The following is a 21,187-nucleotide window of genomic DNA, read 5'->3' as shown; positions in this document are numbered from 1 at the left end:
GAAGGACCAGCCTCCTGGCGGCGTTGCCGTGGAAACGGAGCTGGCTGTGTAGATGTGGCAAGTCGCCGAGGCATCCAGCCTTTGCTTAAGTATCTGCGGCAGGAGCTCACAAGACCGACGCCAAGATGGTTAGTGGCTCTGAATAATAAGGGGAGGGGGTGGCGGGGGACTTCAAATAGGTTTTTACCCGGGCTTATAACTCCCAACACACTATTGGGTAGAATCTAGGTGTGTCTCCAGAGGGCGATCCTTTTATCCCTCCAGTGTTTCCACCGGGAATAGCGAGGGATGCAAAGAAAATTACCTTGATGCTGTCTTCCCTCCTGCTTCTCCATTTCCCGACACCAGATCTGCTTGTGGACTGGAAAAAGAGCCAGGGAAGACCGAAATGGTAGAAGCTGCGTGAATTGTTCGTCTCTTGTGGATAAAGTAGTTGGAAGTAGCTGTTTGGTTCCTCTTCAGGGGGAAGGCGATGGCTCTTTCAATAAAATGCGCGTTAAAAAAAGAATCTGAATAGGCCGGGACCGCCTTTAATCCCAGCACTCGGGAAGCAGAGGCAGGCGGATCTGAGTTCCAGGCCAGCCTGGTCTACAAAGCGAGTTCCAGGACAGTAGAACTGTTACATAGAGAAACCCTATCTCGATAAAACAAAAAACAAACAAAAGAATCGACTTACTAGTGTTTGTTGGTAAGGATTTGACTTGTAAATCACAGAACTGTTACGCTAAGTTTAAAAATGACTTTTGACAGAGAAACCCTGTCTTGAAAAAACAACAACAACAACAAAAAGACTTTTGAGTTGAATGGTCTTTGCTATTTGTTTTTCAGATGCTTTCAAGGGCCAAACCCGCTGTGGGCGGGGAATCACCACACACTGACAAAAGAAAGAAGAAAGGGAGGAAGATTCCAAAACTAGAGGACCTACTTTCGCAAAGAGATTTCACTGGCGCCATCACCCTATTGGAGGTAATGTCCAAAGAAGGTTTGCTTTCAAGTCTGATGAATGTCGGGGTGAATGCTGGTTACCATGCTATTGGAATAGGTGGGTACATTCTGAGGAATCCAAGTAAATACAGCCAGACACATATTCCAGATTCCAAGTTAACTATAAGCCTGATAAGATATAAAAAATTTTGGACTAGAGAGATGGCTTGACAGTTAAGACCAGTGGCTGCTTTTCCAGAGGACCTTGATTCCCAGCACCCACATGTCTGCTCACAACCCTTAGTAACTCCACCGTCAGGGCATCTAAGGCCTTCTGACCTCCTTCAGCACCAGGAACACATACGGGGCATTGAAACAGATGAAGACAAAACACTCATACGCTTAAAACTAACTTTTTTCCCTAGTCCCACAGATGGTGAATCTAACCTAAAAATACAGCATTACACATAATACAGCGTCAATTCACATATTGTTTACCATGATTCCTGAGTGACTTATAACTTCTTCCTATTATAATATTTTGCTTAAAAGATTGATTATCCCATGTTTATTTTAAAAATATTGTAAACCCATAGGACATTTCAACTCTGTATGTCAGTGTCATCTTTTTTTGGAACCAGTGCTGGGGATCAAATGCAGGGCCTCAAGTAAGCATTCTGCCACAGATCTGCACCCTAGCCCAGCCCCAGCTTGTAGATCTCACCTTTTGTTTGTTTGTTTGCTTTTGTTTTTCGAGACAGGGTTTGTCTGTGTCACAGCCTTGGCTGTCCTGGAACTCACTCTCTCTGTAGGCCAGGCTGGCCTCAAACTCAGAGATCCACATGCCTCTGCCTCCCAAATGGTGAAATAAAAGGTGTGCACCACCTATTCCCTCCATGTCTATTTTTTTAAAAATAATTTTAAAAATGATGTATAGTTGTGTGTGTCTGCATGTCAGTTTTTTTTGTTTTGTTTGTTGTTTGTTTTTTGTTTTTTGAGACAAGGTTTCTCTGTGTAGCTTTGGAGCCTTTCCTGGAACTCACTCTGTAGCCCAGGCTGGCCTCAAACTCAGAGACCCACCTGTGTCGGCCTCCCAAATGATGGAATTAATGGTGTGCAACATCTACTCAGCTATGTGTCTATTTTTTTTTAAGAATTTAAAAAATGATGTGTAGTTGTTTGTGTCTGGATGTCAGTTGGGTTTGTTGTTATTGCTGTTGTCCGCCCCCCCCCCAAGACAGAGTTTCTCTGTGTAGCTTTGGAGCCTTTCCTGGATCTCGCTCTGTAGCCCAGGCTGGCCTTGAACTCACAGAGATCCCTCCTGGCTCTGCCTCCCGAGTGCTGGGATTAAAGGCCTGCGCCACCATGGACTGGCTTTGCATGTCAGTTTGTGCACCGAATGCAGGTGCCCACAGAGGCCAGAAGAACTGGATCCCATGGAGCTAGAGTTACAGAAAGTTGTAAGCTCTTATGATGGTGCCGGGAACTGAACTCAGGTCCTCTAGAAGAGCAGCAAATGCATATGTTCACATAATTAAAAATAAAAATACTGGGCTGATTAAAGATGAAAACAAAGCAAAACCAAAACAATACAAAACAAAAAGCTTAGGGGAGGAGGGATTTTTTTTTTGGCTTATAATACTGAGGGAAGTCAGGGCAGACATTTGAAGTCAGGCCTGCTTGCAGTTCTATATAGCATTACCTCTGTCTAAGGAATTCAATTTACAACCAAAGCAGCACTGTATTTTGAGTTGTTTTTTGGGACAGTCTCTATATGGACCAGGCTGGCCTTAAACGATAGAACAGGCTGGTCTTGAGTTCATAGAGTTGCTCCTGCTTCTGCTTCCTAAGTGCTGGGATTAGGGACGTGTGCCACCACACCCCGCTAAGCATGTACCACCATGGCCAGCTCCCTGAGTTCTTTTCTCAGGGTCTTTATCACAGCAATGGGGATGAAAGTAGGACTCGTGGTACTTGAGAATCCTTCTCAGTCCTTTCCTCCGAAGTAAAACTTCTGTTTGGTTAGGTGAAAAATTCTTACATTTTTGTTTGTACAAGGCTGGCATCTATACACCTTTAACTCATCTGGTCTGTCAGTTAGCCTGATGGGGTAATAGAATGATTTCATGGCTTGTCTCCAGAGAAGGGCTATGAACTAGTGTAGGGTCTGAGGAAACACTGACAGAAGACCCCAGACTCAAATAGTGTGCAAGAACAAAGAGCGTTTATTATACCTCATGCATGGGGGGTCGCTCACCTGTACAGAATGGTGAGGACCCTGAGAGGGTGTGCAGGCTCCTTGAAGCACAGCTAAGGGGGTGTTCAGGGTCAGTTACCTAATTGGCTAGTGTATGTCTAATTGGCTAAGGTTTAGTTCTATGGTTTTTGGACACATCTGAACAAGCTTGGACGTGACTCAGAGGGGCTGCTGGGTTTGTCCTGGAGACCCTGTGAGGCTGACTTAGACCCTCTGTGTTAGTTCTCTCCCTCGATCTTGAATGAAAGGGCCTCGTAGATAAATGGCCCTTTGTTGGAAAAGATACCCGTTTGTCCTTCTCAGAGAACTGGGACCTAAATTCCGTTTTGAAGGTGGGAGAGTTTAAGCCCTTCAGTATTGATACATATACATGTGTGCTAACAGGAGAAGATGGAAGAGTATGATATGGAATGCAGCAAAAGTCAGTGGTGGGACCTGGGCTTTGGAGGCAGACATGCATCGACGTCCCCGTTTCCACAGGGACAGGGACTGGCTGTGTGATCTTAGAACCATTGCTTGACCTTTAACCTGCAGGTGTTTGGCTTTAAATGTTTTGTTGTTATTATTGTTTTTGTTTTTTGAGGCAGGGTCCCTCTGGTAGCCCTGGCTGTCTTGGAACTCACTTTGTAGCCAGGCTGTCCTCGAACTCACAGAGATCTGCCTTCCTCTGCCTCCTGAGTGCTGGGATTAAAGGTGTGCACCACCACCTGGCTGGTTTCAAATGTTTTACATTCTTGAACATCACCCAGAATTATTAGATAACTCACATACTTTCTGGAATAAGGCGCTAGCAAACACAGAAAAACAAATCCAGCATGTCTGGAAAAAAAAAAAAAAAGCCTTCTGTGACAACTGTGACTGTGAGGACTCCTGTCTGCGGAGGCGGAGGCGTCATTGAACCACATAGTGTCCGGCTTCTATTATTTAGCATTTTGATTGTTTATCAGTCACCCAGAATACCTTAAAAAAAAAAAACAAAGCATTTACTATTAAAATCTTTTTTTTTTTCATGACATTGTAATGTGAAGTTCAAACGTCATGTTGGGGAGCAAGAAGACGACACTAATTTGTGGATTGGATACTGTGCTTTTCACCTGGGAGACTACAAGAGAGCTTTGGAGGTTAGTGAAAAAAACATTATATGGTACATACTCATAGTAACAGCAGAAGGAAATAATGCAATGGAAAGAAAGAAAGTGCCGTCTGCCTTCCCCAACCCTACGTCTTTAACAAAGGCCCCACTGACCCTTCTTAAGGTACTGGTTCAGAGCGGAGTGGGGGTGGTAACAGAACACATGTGATATTGATGTGGGACTCTCTCTGGAATAAGCACTCTGCCACCAACTAGGGTGAACGAGAGGAGATGTCACTGGCGGACTGCAGCCAGGAAGCTTCTGAAAGACTTCCCTCCCAGGTCCAGTTTGTGTTCTCATTTTACACTCTAAAACTACGAGGGTGCAGGCAAGCGAGCGAGATTTTACAGACACTGCAGGGCCATGCAGTCCGCGGGTTGTTAAGGGCAACAGCCCATTATTTCAGGTGGGCAAGTGAAGTCAAGCTTGGCAGACGGGCAGGATGAGAGGTGCTGTAAGTCAGTCACTAAGTAAATAGTGGAACTCTGTCTTTTCTGCCTTATTCTACTTGAGCATGAAAGTGGAAGAGGAAATACGTGTGGGGTGGGAGTGTTTAGAGGGTATCCAGTCTGTAAGTCAGAAGACAGATTACAGAAAGAGGTGGAGGAGACCATGAAAATTCTTTGGGGAGACTTGCTAGTTTGTAAGTTCGTTTAAAAAAATAATGAGACAAATATTCTGCTCAACATCCCACCTTGCTATATAATATATAAACTAAAATACTTGAATAAAACCCACAAGACAAGAACATGTGTAGCATTCCAATATGTCTGAATATTTAATACATGTGTTAGTATTATTTTTGTATAAGAGAATGTTGTCTTTTTTTTTTACTCTTTGGGGGGCCCCCCACCCAGCTCCCAAATAAATACGGAAGCTTATTCTTAATTATGAATGTCTGGCCTTAGTTTTGTTAATTTTTTTGCCAGCTTTCCTTAACTTAAATCTTCCCGTTTACTTTTTGCCTCGGGGCTTTTCCCGTTCTCTTACTTCTGTAAATCTTACTCTTATTCATGGTTTGCTGGATAGCTGGGTGGCTGGCCCCTGATGTCCTCCTCCTTCTCTGGCTACTTCCTTTTCCTCCTCCTCCCAGATTTCTCCTTCTATTTATTCTCTCTGCCTGTCAGCCCCACCTGTCTTTCTCTCCTGCCTTGCTATTGACCGTTGAGTTCTTTATTAGACCACCAGGTGTTTTAGACAGGCACAGTAACACAGCTTCCCAGAGTTAAACAAATGCAACATAAACAAAAGTAACATACCTTAAAATAATATTCTCCAACAATAGAAGTTATTATTATGATGGTTTTAAATAAAATACAAAAAATAACTCCCCCCCCCCCCAGACAGGGTTTCTCTGTGTAGTTTTGGTCCCTGTCCTAGATCTCGCTCTGTAGACCAGATCTGCCTGCCTCTGCCTCCTGACTGCTGGAATTAAATGCATGTGCACCACCACCCCGGCCGAAAAATAGCTTTATAAACAGGAGAAAGACTCCATATTTGGTCTTGTGAGTCTGCGTCTTACTGGCCCCTTCACTTTTACATGTGTACTAGAGACTTTGCACATGCCAGGTGAGCATTTGGCCAGTGAGCTGTGCCACTGCATTTCATATTTCTTTAAGAATGTTTTTTATTTTATGGGTATGAATGTTTACCTGCATGTGTGCATGTGAACCAGGTGCATGCCTAGAACCTGCAGAGACCAGAAGACATTGGATCTCCTGGAACTGGAGTCATAGATGATTGTAAGCTATCATGTGGATGCTGGGAATCGAACCTGGGCCCTCTGCAAGAACAGCCAGTGCTCTTAGCCATCTCTCCAGAAGTCCCATCTGTATGTCTGTTTAAGTTAGCAAAAACTATTTCAGTTGTTTTAATTTCTGAAGGTTTCTAGGCACATTAAAATTGAGGGGGAAACAAAGTGTAATTCTGTGTACAAGAGCCCTGTCTGGGTGGAATCCCATGTGAGCCTACCCTCTTCCGGCAGAGAACGGTGGACGAAATGTAGAATCTCCAAGTGTAAGCTAAGCCGCTCTGGCAGTGAGAACTCCTCTTCCATTGTAGAAGATGGGCAGTCGCCTTACTGTCAAGCGAGGCCCTCAATTATTGTCTGTTTCAGGAATATGAAAATGCCACGAAGGAGGAAAATTGCAACCCAGAAGTGTGGGTAAACTTGGCCTGCACCTACTTCTTTCTTGGGATGTATAAACAAGCAGAAACTGCTGGGTTTAAAGGTAAAGCGGGTGTTTTATGTATCATTTTTGGCGTAACGTCTCTGTCCATGGTTATCCTGCTCTTTCTTATAACCAGTGTTTGCTTTGTACCTGCTTTTGTCCTCTGCTTCCAAAGTGCGTGTCTTATAGATATTTCAACTTCTAGTTGAAGCTTTGTTTTATTTTTAATTCCAGACTGACAGTCTCTGTTTTGCTTTTTTTTCCTGGGTGCTGGAGGCTTAGTCCAGGGCCCAATGCTTGTTGGACAAGTGCTCCACCACAGAGCTAACCCTCAGCCCCAACAACAGCCATGAGAGCTAAAAAGGAACTTGGCTCTTCAGAACAACTAAAGTACTGGATTTGATCAATTCTTTCTTTCTTTCTTTCTTTCTTTCTTTCTTTCTTTCTTTCTTTCTTTCTTTCTTTCTTTCTTTCTCTCTCTCTCTCTCTCTCTCTCTCTCTCTCTCTCTCTCTCTCTCTCTCTCTCTCTCTTTCTTTCTGTCTCTCTTTTTTTTTCAAGACAGAATTTCTCTATATAGCCCTGGCTGTCATGGAACTCTCTCTGTAGACCAGGCTGGTCTTGAACTCACAGAGATCCACCTGGCTCTGCCTCCCAGGTGCTGGGATCAAAGGCGTGCACCACTGCCTGGCAGATTTGATCACTTCTGTCTTTAAAGAGAGTTAATTACCCCATCCTCACCCTAGTGTGCCCTCGACCAACTCGAGAAGGCAGAGCCAAGAAACAGAAGGAGAGAGAAGAAAGTGGGCACAGGGTCTTTAAAAGGCCCCACGGGTGGACGTCAGGGGAGGGTGGGGTTTAGGTACCTTTGCTCCAGCCGCTCTGCTGTGGGGTTTATTGCTCACAATGAGAGCCTGAGAGAGAAGCCAGCCTACAGCTCCCCACCTAAGAGTCCAGCAGGCTTCCCTTTGTATTCAGACTCGCAAGTAAGGGGGAGGAGAGGGGGAAACATGGAAGAAAAGGTGAAGGATAATCAGAACACACATCGAATGGAATGTAAGGAAATAGAGAAAGTGGGCAAGTGAATATTGATGAAGATGTTGTTAGGAAGCTGGGTGTGGGGCACACCTTAGTCCCAGCATTTGGGAGCCAGAGGCCAGAAGATCTCTGAGTTCAAGGGCAGCCAGGGATACACAGAGAGACCTTGGTCCCCCCCAACCTCCACCAAAATAATTGTTAATGAAAATAGATTTTGGGTAGAATTCATATTTATATGTATAAAACTTACCCCATTTTAAAAAAATGGGGAACTTGAACCATTCTTAATTTGAACCCCATTTTTTTCATATATGCCAGTGTAATTTTTCCAAATGTAATCATGTATTTTAGGGTCCTAACTGTTTCATGTTTCTAAGAGTTTGCTACATTTCTGTACATACATACATAAATACATACATACATTTTTTTTTCATGCATTGAAGTATGATTTTGGTCTATAAAAGAGATACAGAATTGGTTGTCTGGAATTGGAAAACTGACTGGATCTTGAAAGGTGTTAGCCTTTCCCTTGGATGCCTGTTTAAGGGTGGCCCTTAACTGTGGTAGAAGATCCCTGGAATAGAGTGGACAGCTGTTTAGGAAAACGCAACAGTGTAATTCTGGAAAAGGAGATTTCAGTAGGAACTGAGAAAGAATACTGGCAAAATGTGGGTGGCTCCATGTGTATTCTGAGGCGACATCCCAGTGTTTGGTTCAGTGTGTGAGCAGCACAGAGGTGGGCTGCAGTGTGTGTGTGTGTGTGTGTGTGTGTGTGTGTGTGTGTGTGTGTCGTTGTGCTCTGGGACACACAGCAGTGTCGGGTTGAAGTGGTGGAGAGCAGAATCTTAGAACAGCCCTCCTCTGGCTCTCCTGTGGCTGCTGCTCCTGCAGGTGGGACAGAGTGTTTATTCTAGCAGTCACATACAGCTAGATAAGGATCTGGGGAGACCCACCCGAGTCTCATTCCAGCAAGGGACTAACTTTCATAGATTTATTTTTCATTGTATGTATGAGTGCTTTGCCTGCATGTGCTCTTGGAGGCCAGAAGAGGGCACCAGATCTCCTGGAACAGGAGTTATGAACAGTTGAAAGCTTGGGAGTGCTGGGAACTGAGCCTGAGTCCTCAGCAGGAGCAGCAAGGGCTCTTACCCTCTGAGCCATCTCTCCAGAGCAACTGTTGAATTCCTTACCAAGCACCGCGGTTCTTTCTCTTCCAGCTCCCAAAAGCCGGCTCCAGAACCGCCTGCTCTTCCATCTGGCTCACAAGGTACCTTGCTCTCATTCTGCATTGCTCCCTTTAAAACATTTTCCTCTTCCTTCCCTTCGCCAGCAGTGATGGAAAGTGTTCAACTAGACATTTCTGTTAGTGTTACTAAATTGTTTTAGAGAAAGTTTATCAAGTCACAAACAAGTAGCATATAAAAATATATTTGGTGCATTTAAAATTTTCAAAATATTATTTTTGCTATTATTTTACAGTGTTAAGAATTAAACCTAGGGCCTGGCAGTGGTGGCAAACTCCTTTAATTCCAGCACTTGGGAGGCAGAGGCAGGCGGATATCTCCAACTCTGAGGCTGCCTGGTCTATTCCAGGATCACCAGGGGGCTACACAGCGAAACCCTGACTAGAAAAACCAAAAACTAAAAAAAAAAAAAAAAAAAAAAAAAAAAAGGAACTAAACCCAGGGTCTTGTGCGTGTTAGGCGAGCGCCCCGTCATTGAGCCATATCCAGAGCCTCTGGCTTTTTGAGACATAGCCTTGCTATGTTGTACAGGCTGGTCTGAAACTTTGTGCAAAGCCCAACATGACCTCAGACACATAGGCTTCCTGCCTTAGCTGCTCGGCCGTGGGGTTAAAGGCACCACCACCACACCCAGAGCTGCCGTCTGACGGCTTGTTTCCATTTGTCCCAAATAACCAGGATTCCATCTCCTCTCCTTTCTGGTGTTCTTTTTGCACTGATTTTTAAAATTCCGTATTTATCCTCTGTTAGCTTGCTGTTGTGCATACTTCTTATAGTACTTTAGAGGTTACGATAGCATAGGTCATTGACATGATTGAAGTCTTCTTGGTTGTTGAGGGTTTTCTTTTTTTGCTTTGTTGTTGTTCGTTCCTTGTAGGACCTCAATAATATGTATCCACGTAGTTAGTTTTCTTTCATTGCGTCACAGGTCAATGCTTCTATTTTGTTTGTTTATGGTTTTTTTTAAGGATTTATTTATTATGTATACAGTGTTCTGTCTGCACGTATCCCTGCAGGCCAGAAGAGGGTGGCAGATCTCATTACAGATGGTTGTGAGCCACCATGTGGTTGCTGGGAATTGAACTCAGGACCTTTGGAAGAGTAAGCAGTGCTCTTAACCTCTGAGCCATCTCTCCAGCCCCCTGAGCCATTTCTCCGGCCCCTGTTTATGGTTTTTGAGACGGGGTTTCTAGATAGTCTATCATCTTCCACAGAGGATTTACTTGTGTGTCTGTCAGGAACAAATGGTCTGGCTCCTGCCGGGATATCAGCCATTCAAAGCTGGTCCCCAGCTGTTCGGAGAGCTGGTGGGTTTCACTTTGCCTCCCTGGCTGGGTTGTCCCTCCAGGGCTCCTCACTGACAGCCTCTAATGTTTACCCATCAAGCCCATACAGCTCCCACAAGCTGTACTTAGCTTTTGGAGACTCAGTCGCCAACTAAAAACTGACCAGAGCCCTCAAAAGGTAAGTGTTGCTGGATACCCACCTCACGGCCCCATGCTTTCCATCTCTTTGGGATCTTGGCATCACAGATCTTCACTGAGTTGGTACCTTTGATGTCTCCCCACAGATTTCCAGTAGCTTTCAAACTTTTAGTTGTTCTTGATGAGAGGACTAGGCTCCCAGCAGGTCTACTCTTATTAGAAATGGAAGTCTTTGATTTCAAGAAATATTTTATTGTGTTTTCTTTTTTTTTTTTTTTTTTTTTTTTTTTTTGGTTTTTCAAGACAGGGTTTCTCTGCGTAGCTTTGCGCCTTTCCTGGAGCTCACTTGGTAGCCCAGGCTGGCCTCGAACTCACAGAGATCCGCCTGGCTCTGCCTCCCGAGTGCTGGGATTAAAGGCGTGCGCCACCACCGCCCGGCTTATTGTGTTTTCTTATGATTACAAAAATAAGATTGTTCATTCTATTCTCCTAGAAAATAGTTTTTAAGAAGATACACATACACACAATAATCAAATTTCTTTTATTTTGCTCTCTTCTTGACTTTAATTTTTTCGATTATTATTATTACTAGTTAATTCTATGTGTATGGGTGTTCTGCCTGCACGTACATCTGTGCACCGTCTAGTGCCCGAGGAGGCCAGAGGAAGGTGTCTGGAGCTGGGAGTTACAAAAGGTGCTGAGCCACCATGTGGGTCCTGGGAATCAAACCCAGGTCCTCTGATGGAGCAGCCAGTGCTCCTAACCAGGGAGCCATCTCTCCAGCCCCTCTCGTCGAGTCTTAAAAATTCATCTTTTCCACTCACTCTCCCTCCCACCTCCTCCCATTCTTTGTTCCCCCTTCTTCAGTGCCGGGCACTCAGACTGAAGGCATCATGCATGCTAAGCGTATACTCTACCACTGAGCTATACCCTTGGCCCCATATTGTTTTGAAAATGTGGATTATTTTATCAAATTTGGATTGCAGTTATGTATGTGTACTGTTTTAAGTCCATATTTTGCACTCAAAAGTACAACTTGTTTTCATGTCATAAGATAGTCTGCAGAAGAGCTAAATGGTAGGTAGCTCTTGGGCTGTGAAATCTTTCTAAAAGTTTCCCAATTTTCTTTCTTTCTTTTTTTTTTTTAATTTCAAAATAGGGTGTGCCATATCCACACTTTGATCTCTAGGTTCTCTTGAAAACTCTGAATGTTTCCTCATGTATCGTGCTGACTGAAGCTAAGATAGCCTTCTCAGTGGTTTTTAGCCTGGTGCAGTTTGCAAATTTTTAATTTAGATCTTCACTTACTGTCATTATTATTCCTTCTAAAACAGAAGTCCCACAATTCACCCTTTCATTTCCCTTTGTTGTTTATTTGGATATTTTCCAGTTTTTAGGCCTAAAGAAATGGTAACCTTCCGGTTGGTAGTGGTGCACGCCTTTAATCTCAGCCCCTGGGAAGCAGAGGCAGGTGGATCTCTTAAGTTCAAGGCTAGCTTGGTCTACAGAGCAAGTTCCAGGACAGCTAGGGCTATATAGAGCGATCCTTTCTATAACATTCCCCCTCCAAAAAAAAAAAAAAAAAAAAAAGGAAAGAAAAGAAATATTAACTTTTGAAACTGATTTTCTTACGTTTATTCTGAATTAGAGAGTGCGTCCGAGTGAGAAAAAGTGAGCCCAGTGGAAAGCTTTGCAGGCTAGACTCTGGAACTTAGTTGGATCTATCTGCCTCGCACATTCAGGTTTCAGCAACTCAGCCGTGGCAGCACAGGCCCGTTCCCCTGAAAGCAGGGAGAGGAGGATGGGCACCAGCTTGAGGCCAGTGTGGTCTACAGTGACCGCTAAGCCATCGAGGGCTCAAGAAAAAAAATTACTCACAAAAATTGTATGTAAGTCCGTCCCGGGAGCTAAGGACATATTCAGTCTTAGAGCATTTGTCTGGCATGCATGAAGCCCAGACTTTGTTCTCCAGTATTACATAAGCACACGTGTGTACAAATGTACATGCATACAACATACATCCGTAGTGTATCAGGGATCAAACTGCAAATCAATTTCAGAATAAATATATATATTGAGACAGGGCTTCTGTATGGCCCTGGCTGTCCTTGAACTTGATCTGTAGACGAAGATGGCCTTGAACTTACAGAGATCCACCTTCCTCTGCCTCCTGAGTGTTGAGATTAAAGGCATGTGCTACCACTGCCTAGCCAATTGGACTTATTAACTGCAGAAACAAAGGTGTGTGTGTGTGTGTGTGTGTGTGTGTGTGTGTGTGAGAGAGAGAGAGAGAGAGAGAGAGAGAGAGAGAGAGAGAGAGAGAGAGAGAGAGGGAGAGGGAGAGGGAGAGAGGGAGAGAGGGAGAGAGGGAGAGAGGGAGGAGAGCGAGAGAGAGCGAGAGAGAGAGAGAGAGAGAGAGAGAGAGAGAGAGAGAGAGAGAGAGAGAGAGAGAGAGAGAGAGAGAGAACATGAACACAGAGCCCACATCCTATAGCACAAGTGTGGTCTTCTCAAGAGACAGACACAGAGTGACTTCACAGTTTGGCTGTGTGTCTAAAGTTTGATAAGAAGACTCCCTCTTCTTTTGACATTGCCCAAAAAGTATAATTTGTTAACAAGGTTAAAAGAGGTTTTTTTTTTTTTCTCAGTAAATGTAAGGTTTTCTGAAGGGCGTTACCTGGGTCTAGGCGAGGAGAGTGTTAGGAACATAGGTCTCACGTCATTTTAGCCCCAAGTAAGCACAGCCTAATTGCTGTACTGGAAATCCTTGACTAAAGCGTCGTCTGTTCCTGTGTGAGCACAGTTCATTGCCTCTTTCAACCATTAGGCCCTCCTCAGTAAATCAGAAGTCTCTTGCCTTTCTCAGCAGTAAAAGCAGGTCAGACTGGAGGAGAAAATCCTCTTTTCTCTCCATTTCATCATAATTCTCTATTTTTTTGCGGGGTTGGGGGGTGGGTTGGGAGGAGTGGTTTCTGAGACAGGGTTTCTCTGTGTAGCTTTGTGCCTTTCCTGGAACTCACTCTGTAGCCCAGGCTGGCCTCAAACTCACAGAGAACAGCATGGCTCTGCCTCCCAAGTACTGGGATTAAAGGCATGTCGAAGCACAAATTGTTAGAAGGTCTCATTAATAAAATCAAACCTGGATCTGGGTATTGGGGTGAATGCTGGAAGATCAGAGAGACAGAACAAGCCACAGCCACCTCACCTTGCCAATTCCTCAGCTGATCCTGTTTCCTCAGACTGGAAGCCTCTGAGTCCACATCCAGAATGAATCTCAGCTGAACTGTTTGTTGAAATCCTAAAAGCTTAACCAGGCTCTAGTTCCTGGTTTTCACGCCTTATATACCTTTCTGCTTCTTGCCATCACTTCCTGGGATTAAAGGCATGAGTCACCATGCCTGGCTGTTTCCAGTGTGGCTTTAAACTCACAGAGATCCAGATGGATCTCTGCCTCCCAAGTGATATGATTAAAGGCGTGTGTGCCACCATTTTCTGGCCTCTATGTCTGTCTAGTGGCTGTTCTGTTCTCTGACTCCAGATAAATTTATTAGGGTGCAATATATTGGGGAACACAATATCACCATAGCATGTGCCACCACCGCCCAGCATAATTTCCTATCTTTTTATTCTCAATTTCCCTATTCTAGACTTCAACCCCTTATAAAAAATTAATTATATATATATATATATATATATATATATGTATGTATCTTGCCTACATGTATGTTTGTGTACCATGTATATACAGTGCCTACACAGGCCAGAGGAGAGTGTTTGATCCCCTGGACCTGGAGTTACAGAAGGTTGTAACCTGCCATGTGGGTGCTGGGAACTGAGCCCAGGTTCTCCAGAGCAGCAATTGCTCTTAATGCTGAGTCATCTCTCCAGGCCCTAACACCTTCAATTTAAGGGTTGCCGAAGACTGAATATCCATCTTCCATAGCTTCTTCATAGGAGAACAAAGGTGAAGACCCTGCCTACCCAGGGATCAAAAGTCTCAACTTGTCTGGGCTTAGGACACATTGAGCTGGGGGTTTGGAGGATCATCGTTCAGGGAGACTCGGGTGGTAACCATTACATGGGACATCAAACCACATAGACAATACATTATGCAACAGATTGTTATGCTCAATCCTGAAATTAGTGCTTAAAAGAGCAGGCCCTTCTTCCATAAGGAGATACCCAAGAACCATTATGTTAGCAAGTCATTAAAACCTAAAGCAAAATCTCACTTCTCATTGACTATTGAAATCTTGGAAAGATGAAGACACACTGTTCAGGTATAAGTACATATCATTTTACTTTATTCATGGCACAGTTCTCCCTTGTTATTAGTATATCAAAGACAGCCCAGTTTGTATGATAACTATCTCATGAACTGTAAAGAGATCACACTGATAGTTACATGCTGATGCTATGGCAAAACAAAAAGGACAATTTAGAGAAATCTGGTGCTTCAAATCTTTATTTTCCTGTTTTAAAGATTTATTTATGTTAATTTTATATGCATAGGTGTTTCCCAGCATATATGTAAGTGTATTTAGTGGCCATAAAGAACAACAAGAGGACACTGGATCCTCTGGAACTAGAATTACAGACTGACTGTGAGCTGCCATGTAGGTGCTGGGAACCAAACACAGATCCTCTGCCACAAGCGCTGTGAAGAGACATCATGACCAAGGCAACTCTTATAAAAGGGAGCATTTAACAGAGACTAAGACAAGCTCTTAGTGTTAAGTATCTCCACCTATCTTAGTTAATTGGTCGAGCTTGGGACCTTTAGGGAGGACTCTAGGTGTTATATTTTGTCTTCTTGTATGCAAGATAATTACTACATGGGTCTAACAAAATTATTCCTTTGGTTTTGGGTATTCCCATTAACGCTGGTTAGTGGCCAAATTTGTCTAGAAAAGAGTTCTGGGTTATTGATTAAGGCAGAAAACAAAGTTTTTATATTGGAAAGAAAATTAATATGTTCATGTGTCACATTAAGAGTTACCCCAGGGCATCTGGATGCTTCTCTGGAATTGTTCAGGTGATGCTTTGATCAGGGCTTAGGTAGCAACTTGAGGGCAGCCATCCCTTGAGCTGAAGTCCCAGTCTTTCTTTAGAGGGTGGGACATAGTCCCTCAATTGTAATTTATCTCCTTGCAGAAGAGGCAGGGCCCTACTTCTTAGCACCCCACTGTCTTAGTCACTGATCCATTGCTGTGAAGCGACACCATGACCAAGAGGACGCTTAGAAAAGAGCATTTTGTTGGGGGTTTCCTGCGGTTTCAGAGGGTTTGTTTCTGATCGTCATGGCGAAGGTAGGCAGGCACAGCGCAGCTTTACATCTTGATCAGTGGCAGCAGGCACAGAGAGAGACTGGCTTGGGCTTGTGAAACCTCAAAGCTCACCCCTAGGGACACACCCACTCCAAAGCCACACCTACATCAACAAGGCCACACCTCCTAATGTTTCCCAAACAGTTTTACTAACTAGGGACTAAGCATTCAATCAGTGAGCCTGTGGGGGCCACTCCCATGCAAACCACCACACCCCCTGAGGGCGGTTCTCTCTTAGTCCCTGGTTTTTGAAACAGATCCTTTAAAAGAAAGATTTAAGGAGGCAGGAGAGATGGCACAGCTGTTAAGAGCGCTTGTGGCAGAGGATCTGTGTTTGGTTCCCAACACCCACAAGGCAGTTCACAGTCAGTTTGTAATTCTAGTTCCAGAGGATCCAATGTCCTCTTGTTGTCCTTTATGGCCACTAAATACACTTACATATATGCTGGGAAACACCTATGCATATAAAATTAACATACATCTTCTAAAAAATGAAAATAAAGATTTGAAGCACCAGGAAGGAGTGAATAGTTTGTGTATCAAGAGTTACATACAAAATGTATCAGTTGGATTCCATATATAAACAAAGGCAGTTGTTTTGTTATTTATATCTACCTTCTAATAAAATAAGCATAAAAGTTGAATTCTGATAGCCTAAAACAACAACCATATATGGTAACTGAAAAGAAGATAAAAACACATAGAACAGGGGAGCTGGAGAGATGGCTCAGCAGTTAAGAGCACTGGCTGTTCTTCCAGAGGTCCTGAGTTCAATTCCCAGCAACCACATGGTGGCTCAAACCATGTATAATGAGATCTGGTGCCCTCTTCTGGCCTGCAAGCTTACATGCAGGCAGAACATTGTATACATAATAAACAAATACATCTTAAAAAAAAAAAAAAACACCTAGAACAGTAAATTAAAAATTGTGTTCACAAAGTTACGTGATAATATACATTTTGATTACATACTATTCACCAAAGGAAAAAAAATACAAAAGAATTGGAAAGAATTGAGGGCAAAGAAATGTAAGAAGAAGAAGAGAGAAAGGCAGAGAAACCTAAGAAGGAGAAGAAACGAATAGGGTGGAGATATCAAATAATAAATCATAATTGTAACTTTCCGATGCCAAGGCTCTGTCTCCAGAGATGATTTGCATCCTTTCTCTACAGTGGGACAAAAGAGATAAGGGGCTAGGAAATGGAGGCAGTAGGGACACAGTGGCCAGAGAGAAGTTCAGACCTCCATCCCATGAGATTCTCTCTCACACGAATGTGAATCTGTGCATGTCTTTTCTCACAATTTAGTTTAATGATGAGAAGAAATTGATGAACTTTCATCAGAATCTTCAGGATATCAAAGAAGACCAGCTTAGCTTGGCCTCAATCCACTACATGCGATCCCATTACCAAGAAGCTATTGACATATACAAGCGGATACTGCTGGATAACAGGTCTGTGTTCTTTCCTGCCCTGGTCCAAATAAATACACCAAGACTTATTCTTACTTATGAATGCCCAGCCTTGGCTTGGCTTGTTTCTAGACATTTTTTTCTAACTTAAATTATCCCATTTCTCTTCTTCTACATTTTGCCTCTGGACTTTTTGTCTTTATTCTATATGTCTTTCTTCCCGTCTTACTCTGGGGCTGGTTGTGTGGCTGGATGGCTGTCCCCTGGCATCCTCCTCTCCGCCTTTTCTCGATCCTATCTTGTCTTCTTTCAAGCCTAGATTTCTTCTCCTATTTATTCTCTCTGCTTGCCAGCTACGCCTGTCCTTTCTCCTCCTAGCCATTGGCTGTTCAGCTCTTTATTAGACTATCAGGTGTTTTGTACAGGCAAAGTAACACAGCTTTACAGAGTTAAACAAATGCAACATAAAAGAATGCAACACATCTTTGCATCATTAATCAAATATTCCACAGCATAAACAAATATAACACATCTCAAACTACCTTTCCACAACACTGCCCACTTGAAATAGCTGCCATTGATTAGTTTCCTTTTTTCTAATTTGGCTAAGAATCTAGTGTCCTCTGGACCTAGTACCACCACGTATTCAAGTCTCTTTTGTTGCTGAGCTGATGAGGTTAAGAACTCCTTGGATATTGTTCACATCAGACTCTCTACCCTCTTTCTTTTGTTGCTTTTGTTTTTATTATATTTTATGTGTGTGGGTGTTTTGCCTGTATGTATATGCACCAAATGTGTGTCTGGTGTCTGTGGAGGCCCAAAGAGGGCATCAACTTCCTAGAAGAGGAGTCACATATGGTTGTGCGCTGGCTGCCATGTGTTAAACTACCAACATGCTAGGCAAGATTGCCCACTGGTGCAAGAGTGGCATCAAATGCAGCGGGGCAACCAACTGCCTTCTGCTTGGGTTTGAGGCCCTTTCGTTCCTCAGGCACTGTAAAGCTGGTTAAAAGCCCATTACTATAAAAGTCATTGGCCCTAGTAGAGAAGCTGCTGCTGTTATTTTTCTAAAGGGACATGATGTGCCTCTCAAATTGCCTTCTAAATGTATATGTTTATACCCGTAGATTAGTGCTGCTGTCAGCTTTGGCCAATTTTTTTTTTCTGTAGGTGGCATTAACTATAGATATTCAAAGTCAAAGAGATTTTCTCTTAGTGCAACACCTGTGTCACTCTCTCAAAGGCTCAGGGAACATTAAGGAAGAGAGAGTGGAAAGAATACAAGAGGAAAGGGTGGTAGGCTGAAGAATGCTGCCTTCTGGGCCCTCTTGAATACCTAGCACCTGTGATTCCCTGCACAAGATTGGACCACTCATCATTCTAATACAGAGGAGGGGATGCTCACAAAGCCTGCCCTTCTTTGAGGACTTATAGTTAATGGTACTGGAGAGGAGGGGCTTATGTGGCTTCACCTGAGGAGACAGAAGCAGTTACTAGCTGCTGGGAGGAGAGAGGAACATTTTCTTCAGCAGACTGGAAAGTTGCCCATGCTCCTATAACTAACCACTCGCCCTTGCCTCTATACGTAATCCAAATAAAACTCATCGGTTCACACACACAGGATATGACGAAGGGGGACTGGTAGAAAAGAGGAAGGGAAGGGTGGGAGTGGGAAGTGGACAAGAGAGGGTAATGGGGTGAATACCTCAAAATACATTGTATGTGTATTTGAAAATGTCATAAAACAGTTATTATGTATAACTAAAATATGCTAATAAAAACTTTTATAGTAGAATATCAAAGCTGGTTTAAAGACACTCAAATATTACAACTCAAAAAGAGAAAAAATCCACTAGTTGTGTCTTGTTTTCTTCCTTCCAGGGCGGATCCTTGCCCTGTTCTTTGCCTTATTGTTCATTTGAGCTTTGCAGTTAGACACTTAATATAACATGATAGTTGGAATCTACTTTTCCTTAAACACTACTAGAATCAATGTGACAGGTTTTCTATCTACAAAACTCATCTGATTCAAACTGACTTACATACTTAGTATCTGAATGTTAAATAACCAACTTAACATACGGTTGTTTTCCTTCTTAGAAAATGAAAACTTTATGAAGTAGATTTCCTAAAGTATCTATATAATAAACACTTATTCCCTTATGAGAATTGTGTCCATGTACCCTTCCAAATCAGATGTGTTGTTGGATATGCAGCTTCTTGGTTCTGTAAGCATGTTGCATCCTTCTGTCCTTCCATCCTCTGTCTTACTGTTATTATATTACTTCTGTATGTAGAAGACTTACCCAGTTGCTATATAAACTTGAATTGATAAAGTAATGATTATTTAGTAGTCCAGATTAAAACTGGAAAAGAGTCAAATGAATTTGTTAGTAAGAAAGGAAGATGTTTGGAAACAATTTGATTGTTGTATCAGGAATCAATCCATCAATCTGTGAAATATACTTCAGCTTGAGTCTTTCTCTAACAGGGAGTACCTGGCCCTCAATGTCTATGTGGCCCTCTGCTACTACAAATTGGATTACTATGATGTGTCCCAAGAAGTCCTGGCTGTTTACCTCCAGCAAATCCCTGACAGTACCATCGCACTCAACCTTAAGGCTTGCAATCACTTTCGCCTTTACAACGGCAAAGCAGCTGAGGTAGGCGTGTGGATGTGTTTCTGATGATCTCCGTTCTAATGGGAGTTACTTTATAACAGTGTCCAAGTTAGCCCATAAACTCCAGGATCTATAGCTCTGCAGTAATGCTCCTTGGTTATTGCCAGTGTGATTCTATAACCAAATAATTGTATAAACATTTTTTTTAAGACAGGCTCTCATGATGTAGCTCTGGCTGGCCTCCAACTCCTTATGTATACCATCCTGGCTTTGACCTCACACAGATCTGCCTGCTCTGCCTCTGAAGTGTTGACATTCAAGGTGTGACACAAAACACCTTGCCCTATATGAAGTTCTTTTTTTTAAATCTGACTTTCTAAACGGAATTTCATTTCTGAATGATCTGTGTTGTATCTAGTGTATTTTTGATAGTTTCACCTAAATGATGTATAATAATGTAATCATAATGTAAGTGTTTAAAACCAATGCTTCAGCCTCTTTCTCTAAAGTCTGTTCATGGCTCTGTGGCTACCTGGCCACCTTATATGTCCAGTACGTTATTAGAAACCTGGGATGTCTGCCCCTTTCTTCTCCTTCATCTCCATGTCACATCCGCTATTTCCATTAGATATAACTTCTAGATCTCTCTTCCTCTGCCCCATCTTTCTCAGTGTCCATTGGATCTAGTGCTACTAAGTGTTCAAATCTGTACAGCTGATAATCTGGTGAAGTCTGACTCTTCGGGTATTGTTTGGATTAGGCGTTCTCTACCTTCTTGCATTCCTACCTTCTTAGACATGTGATCCCCTACTTGTGCTATTTGGTGTTTGGGACAAGTCATCATAGGGTCTTACTATACAGATTCGGCTGCCTCACGCTCCTGATCCTCCTCCCTCACTCTCCTAACTGTAGCTTTACAGGTAGGAGCATCTATGAAACCGGCTTATGTGACTTTTTCCCTCCAGGACCTGTTTTCCCTTCACTCACTTTTTTTGGAAATTTTTTTTTTTTTTTTTGCATGTAACCCTGTCTATTCTGGAACTCACTCTGTAGACCAGGCTGGCCTCAAACTTACAGAGATCCATCTGCCTCTGCCTCTCAAGTGCTGGGATTAAAGGCGTGCACCACCACCACTGCCCAGCTTGGTTTAAAAAGTTTTACTAATTCCTCTTCTTTTAGTTGTTTTCATTAAGAACATTAAATAATCTCCAGTAATTGAAAAGTGTGATCTGAGGTGCCTGGGTCCCTGACAGCTCTGCAGAGGCTGTGTGTGTGTGTGTGTGTGTGTGTGTGTGTGTGTGTGTGTGTGTGTCAGGGTAGGGCTTCAGTGAGGCAGGCAGGTTGCCTGGGCAGAGTGTCGGCGGCTCTCACATGTGCACAAAGTGAGCAGCTCCTCCCATGATGTCCGTAGGCAGTTCACTTGCCACCCTTAGGACTTGGTGGCCCTGCTGCATTTGGTGCCCTCTTCAAGCCAGGTAGTAAGAGGCTTCTGAGGCAGCTGCAGCGTGAGAACCACAGAACTCACATGCTAGGTGCATGTGGTGCTGAGATTACAGCCGCACGAGAGCCTGAGAGCAAGCTAGCAAGCAAGCCTAGCGAACTGTCCTAAGACCAGGCGGCGCTGGGTATGGGTAATTT

The 21,187-nt window shown here is 43.3% G+C and overlaps 1 protein-coding gene across 2 annotated transcripts in view; it reads left to right on the top strand.

Annotated features, from left to right (window-relative positions):
* Ift56 (intraflagellar transport 56) overlaps window positions 1-21,187 on the top strand; it is a 51,578-nt gene continuing 30,391 nt past the window's right edge. For both annotated transcript variants that reach the window (XM_006990429.4, XM_042273066.2), the window contains exons 1-7: window positions 1-128; window positions 829-966; window positions 4,210-4,302; window positions 6,431-6,545; window positions 8,739-8,788; window positions 16,825-16,970; window positions 19,420-19,591. In XM_006990429.4, the coding sequence (XP_006990491.1) occupies window positions 126-128; window positions 829-966; window positions 4,210-4,302; window positions 6,431-6,545; window positions 8,739-8,788; window positions 16,825-16,970; window positions 19,420-19,591 (717 nt within the window). In that variant the 5' untranslated portion in view covers window positions 1-125. The remainder of the gene's footprint in view (window positions 129-828; window positions 967-4,209; window positions 4,303-6,430; window positions 6,546-8,738; window positions 8,789-16,824; window positions 16,971-19,419; window positions 19,592-21,187) is intronic.

The sequence above is a fragment of the Peromyscus maniculatus genome, chromosome 3 (genome assembly GCF_049852395.1).
Source record: "Peromyscus maniculatus bairdii isolate BWxNUB_F1_BW_parent chromosome 3, HU_Pman_BW_mat_3.1, whole genome shotgun sequence".
NCBI classification, from domain to species: domain Eukaryota; kingdom Metazoa; phylum Chordata; class Mammalia; order Rodentia; family Cricetidae; genus Peromyscus; species Peromyscus maniculatus.
The sequence above is the reverse complement of the archived record's forward strand: the minus strand, read 5'-3'. Positions and strand labels throughout refer to the sequence as shown.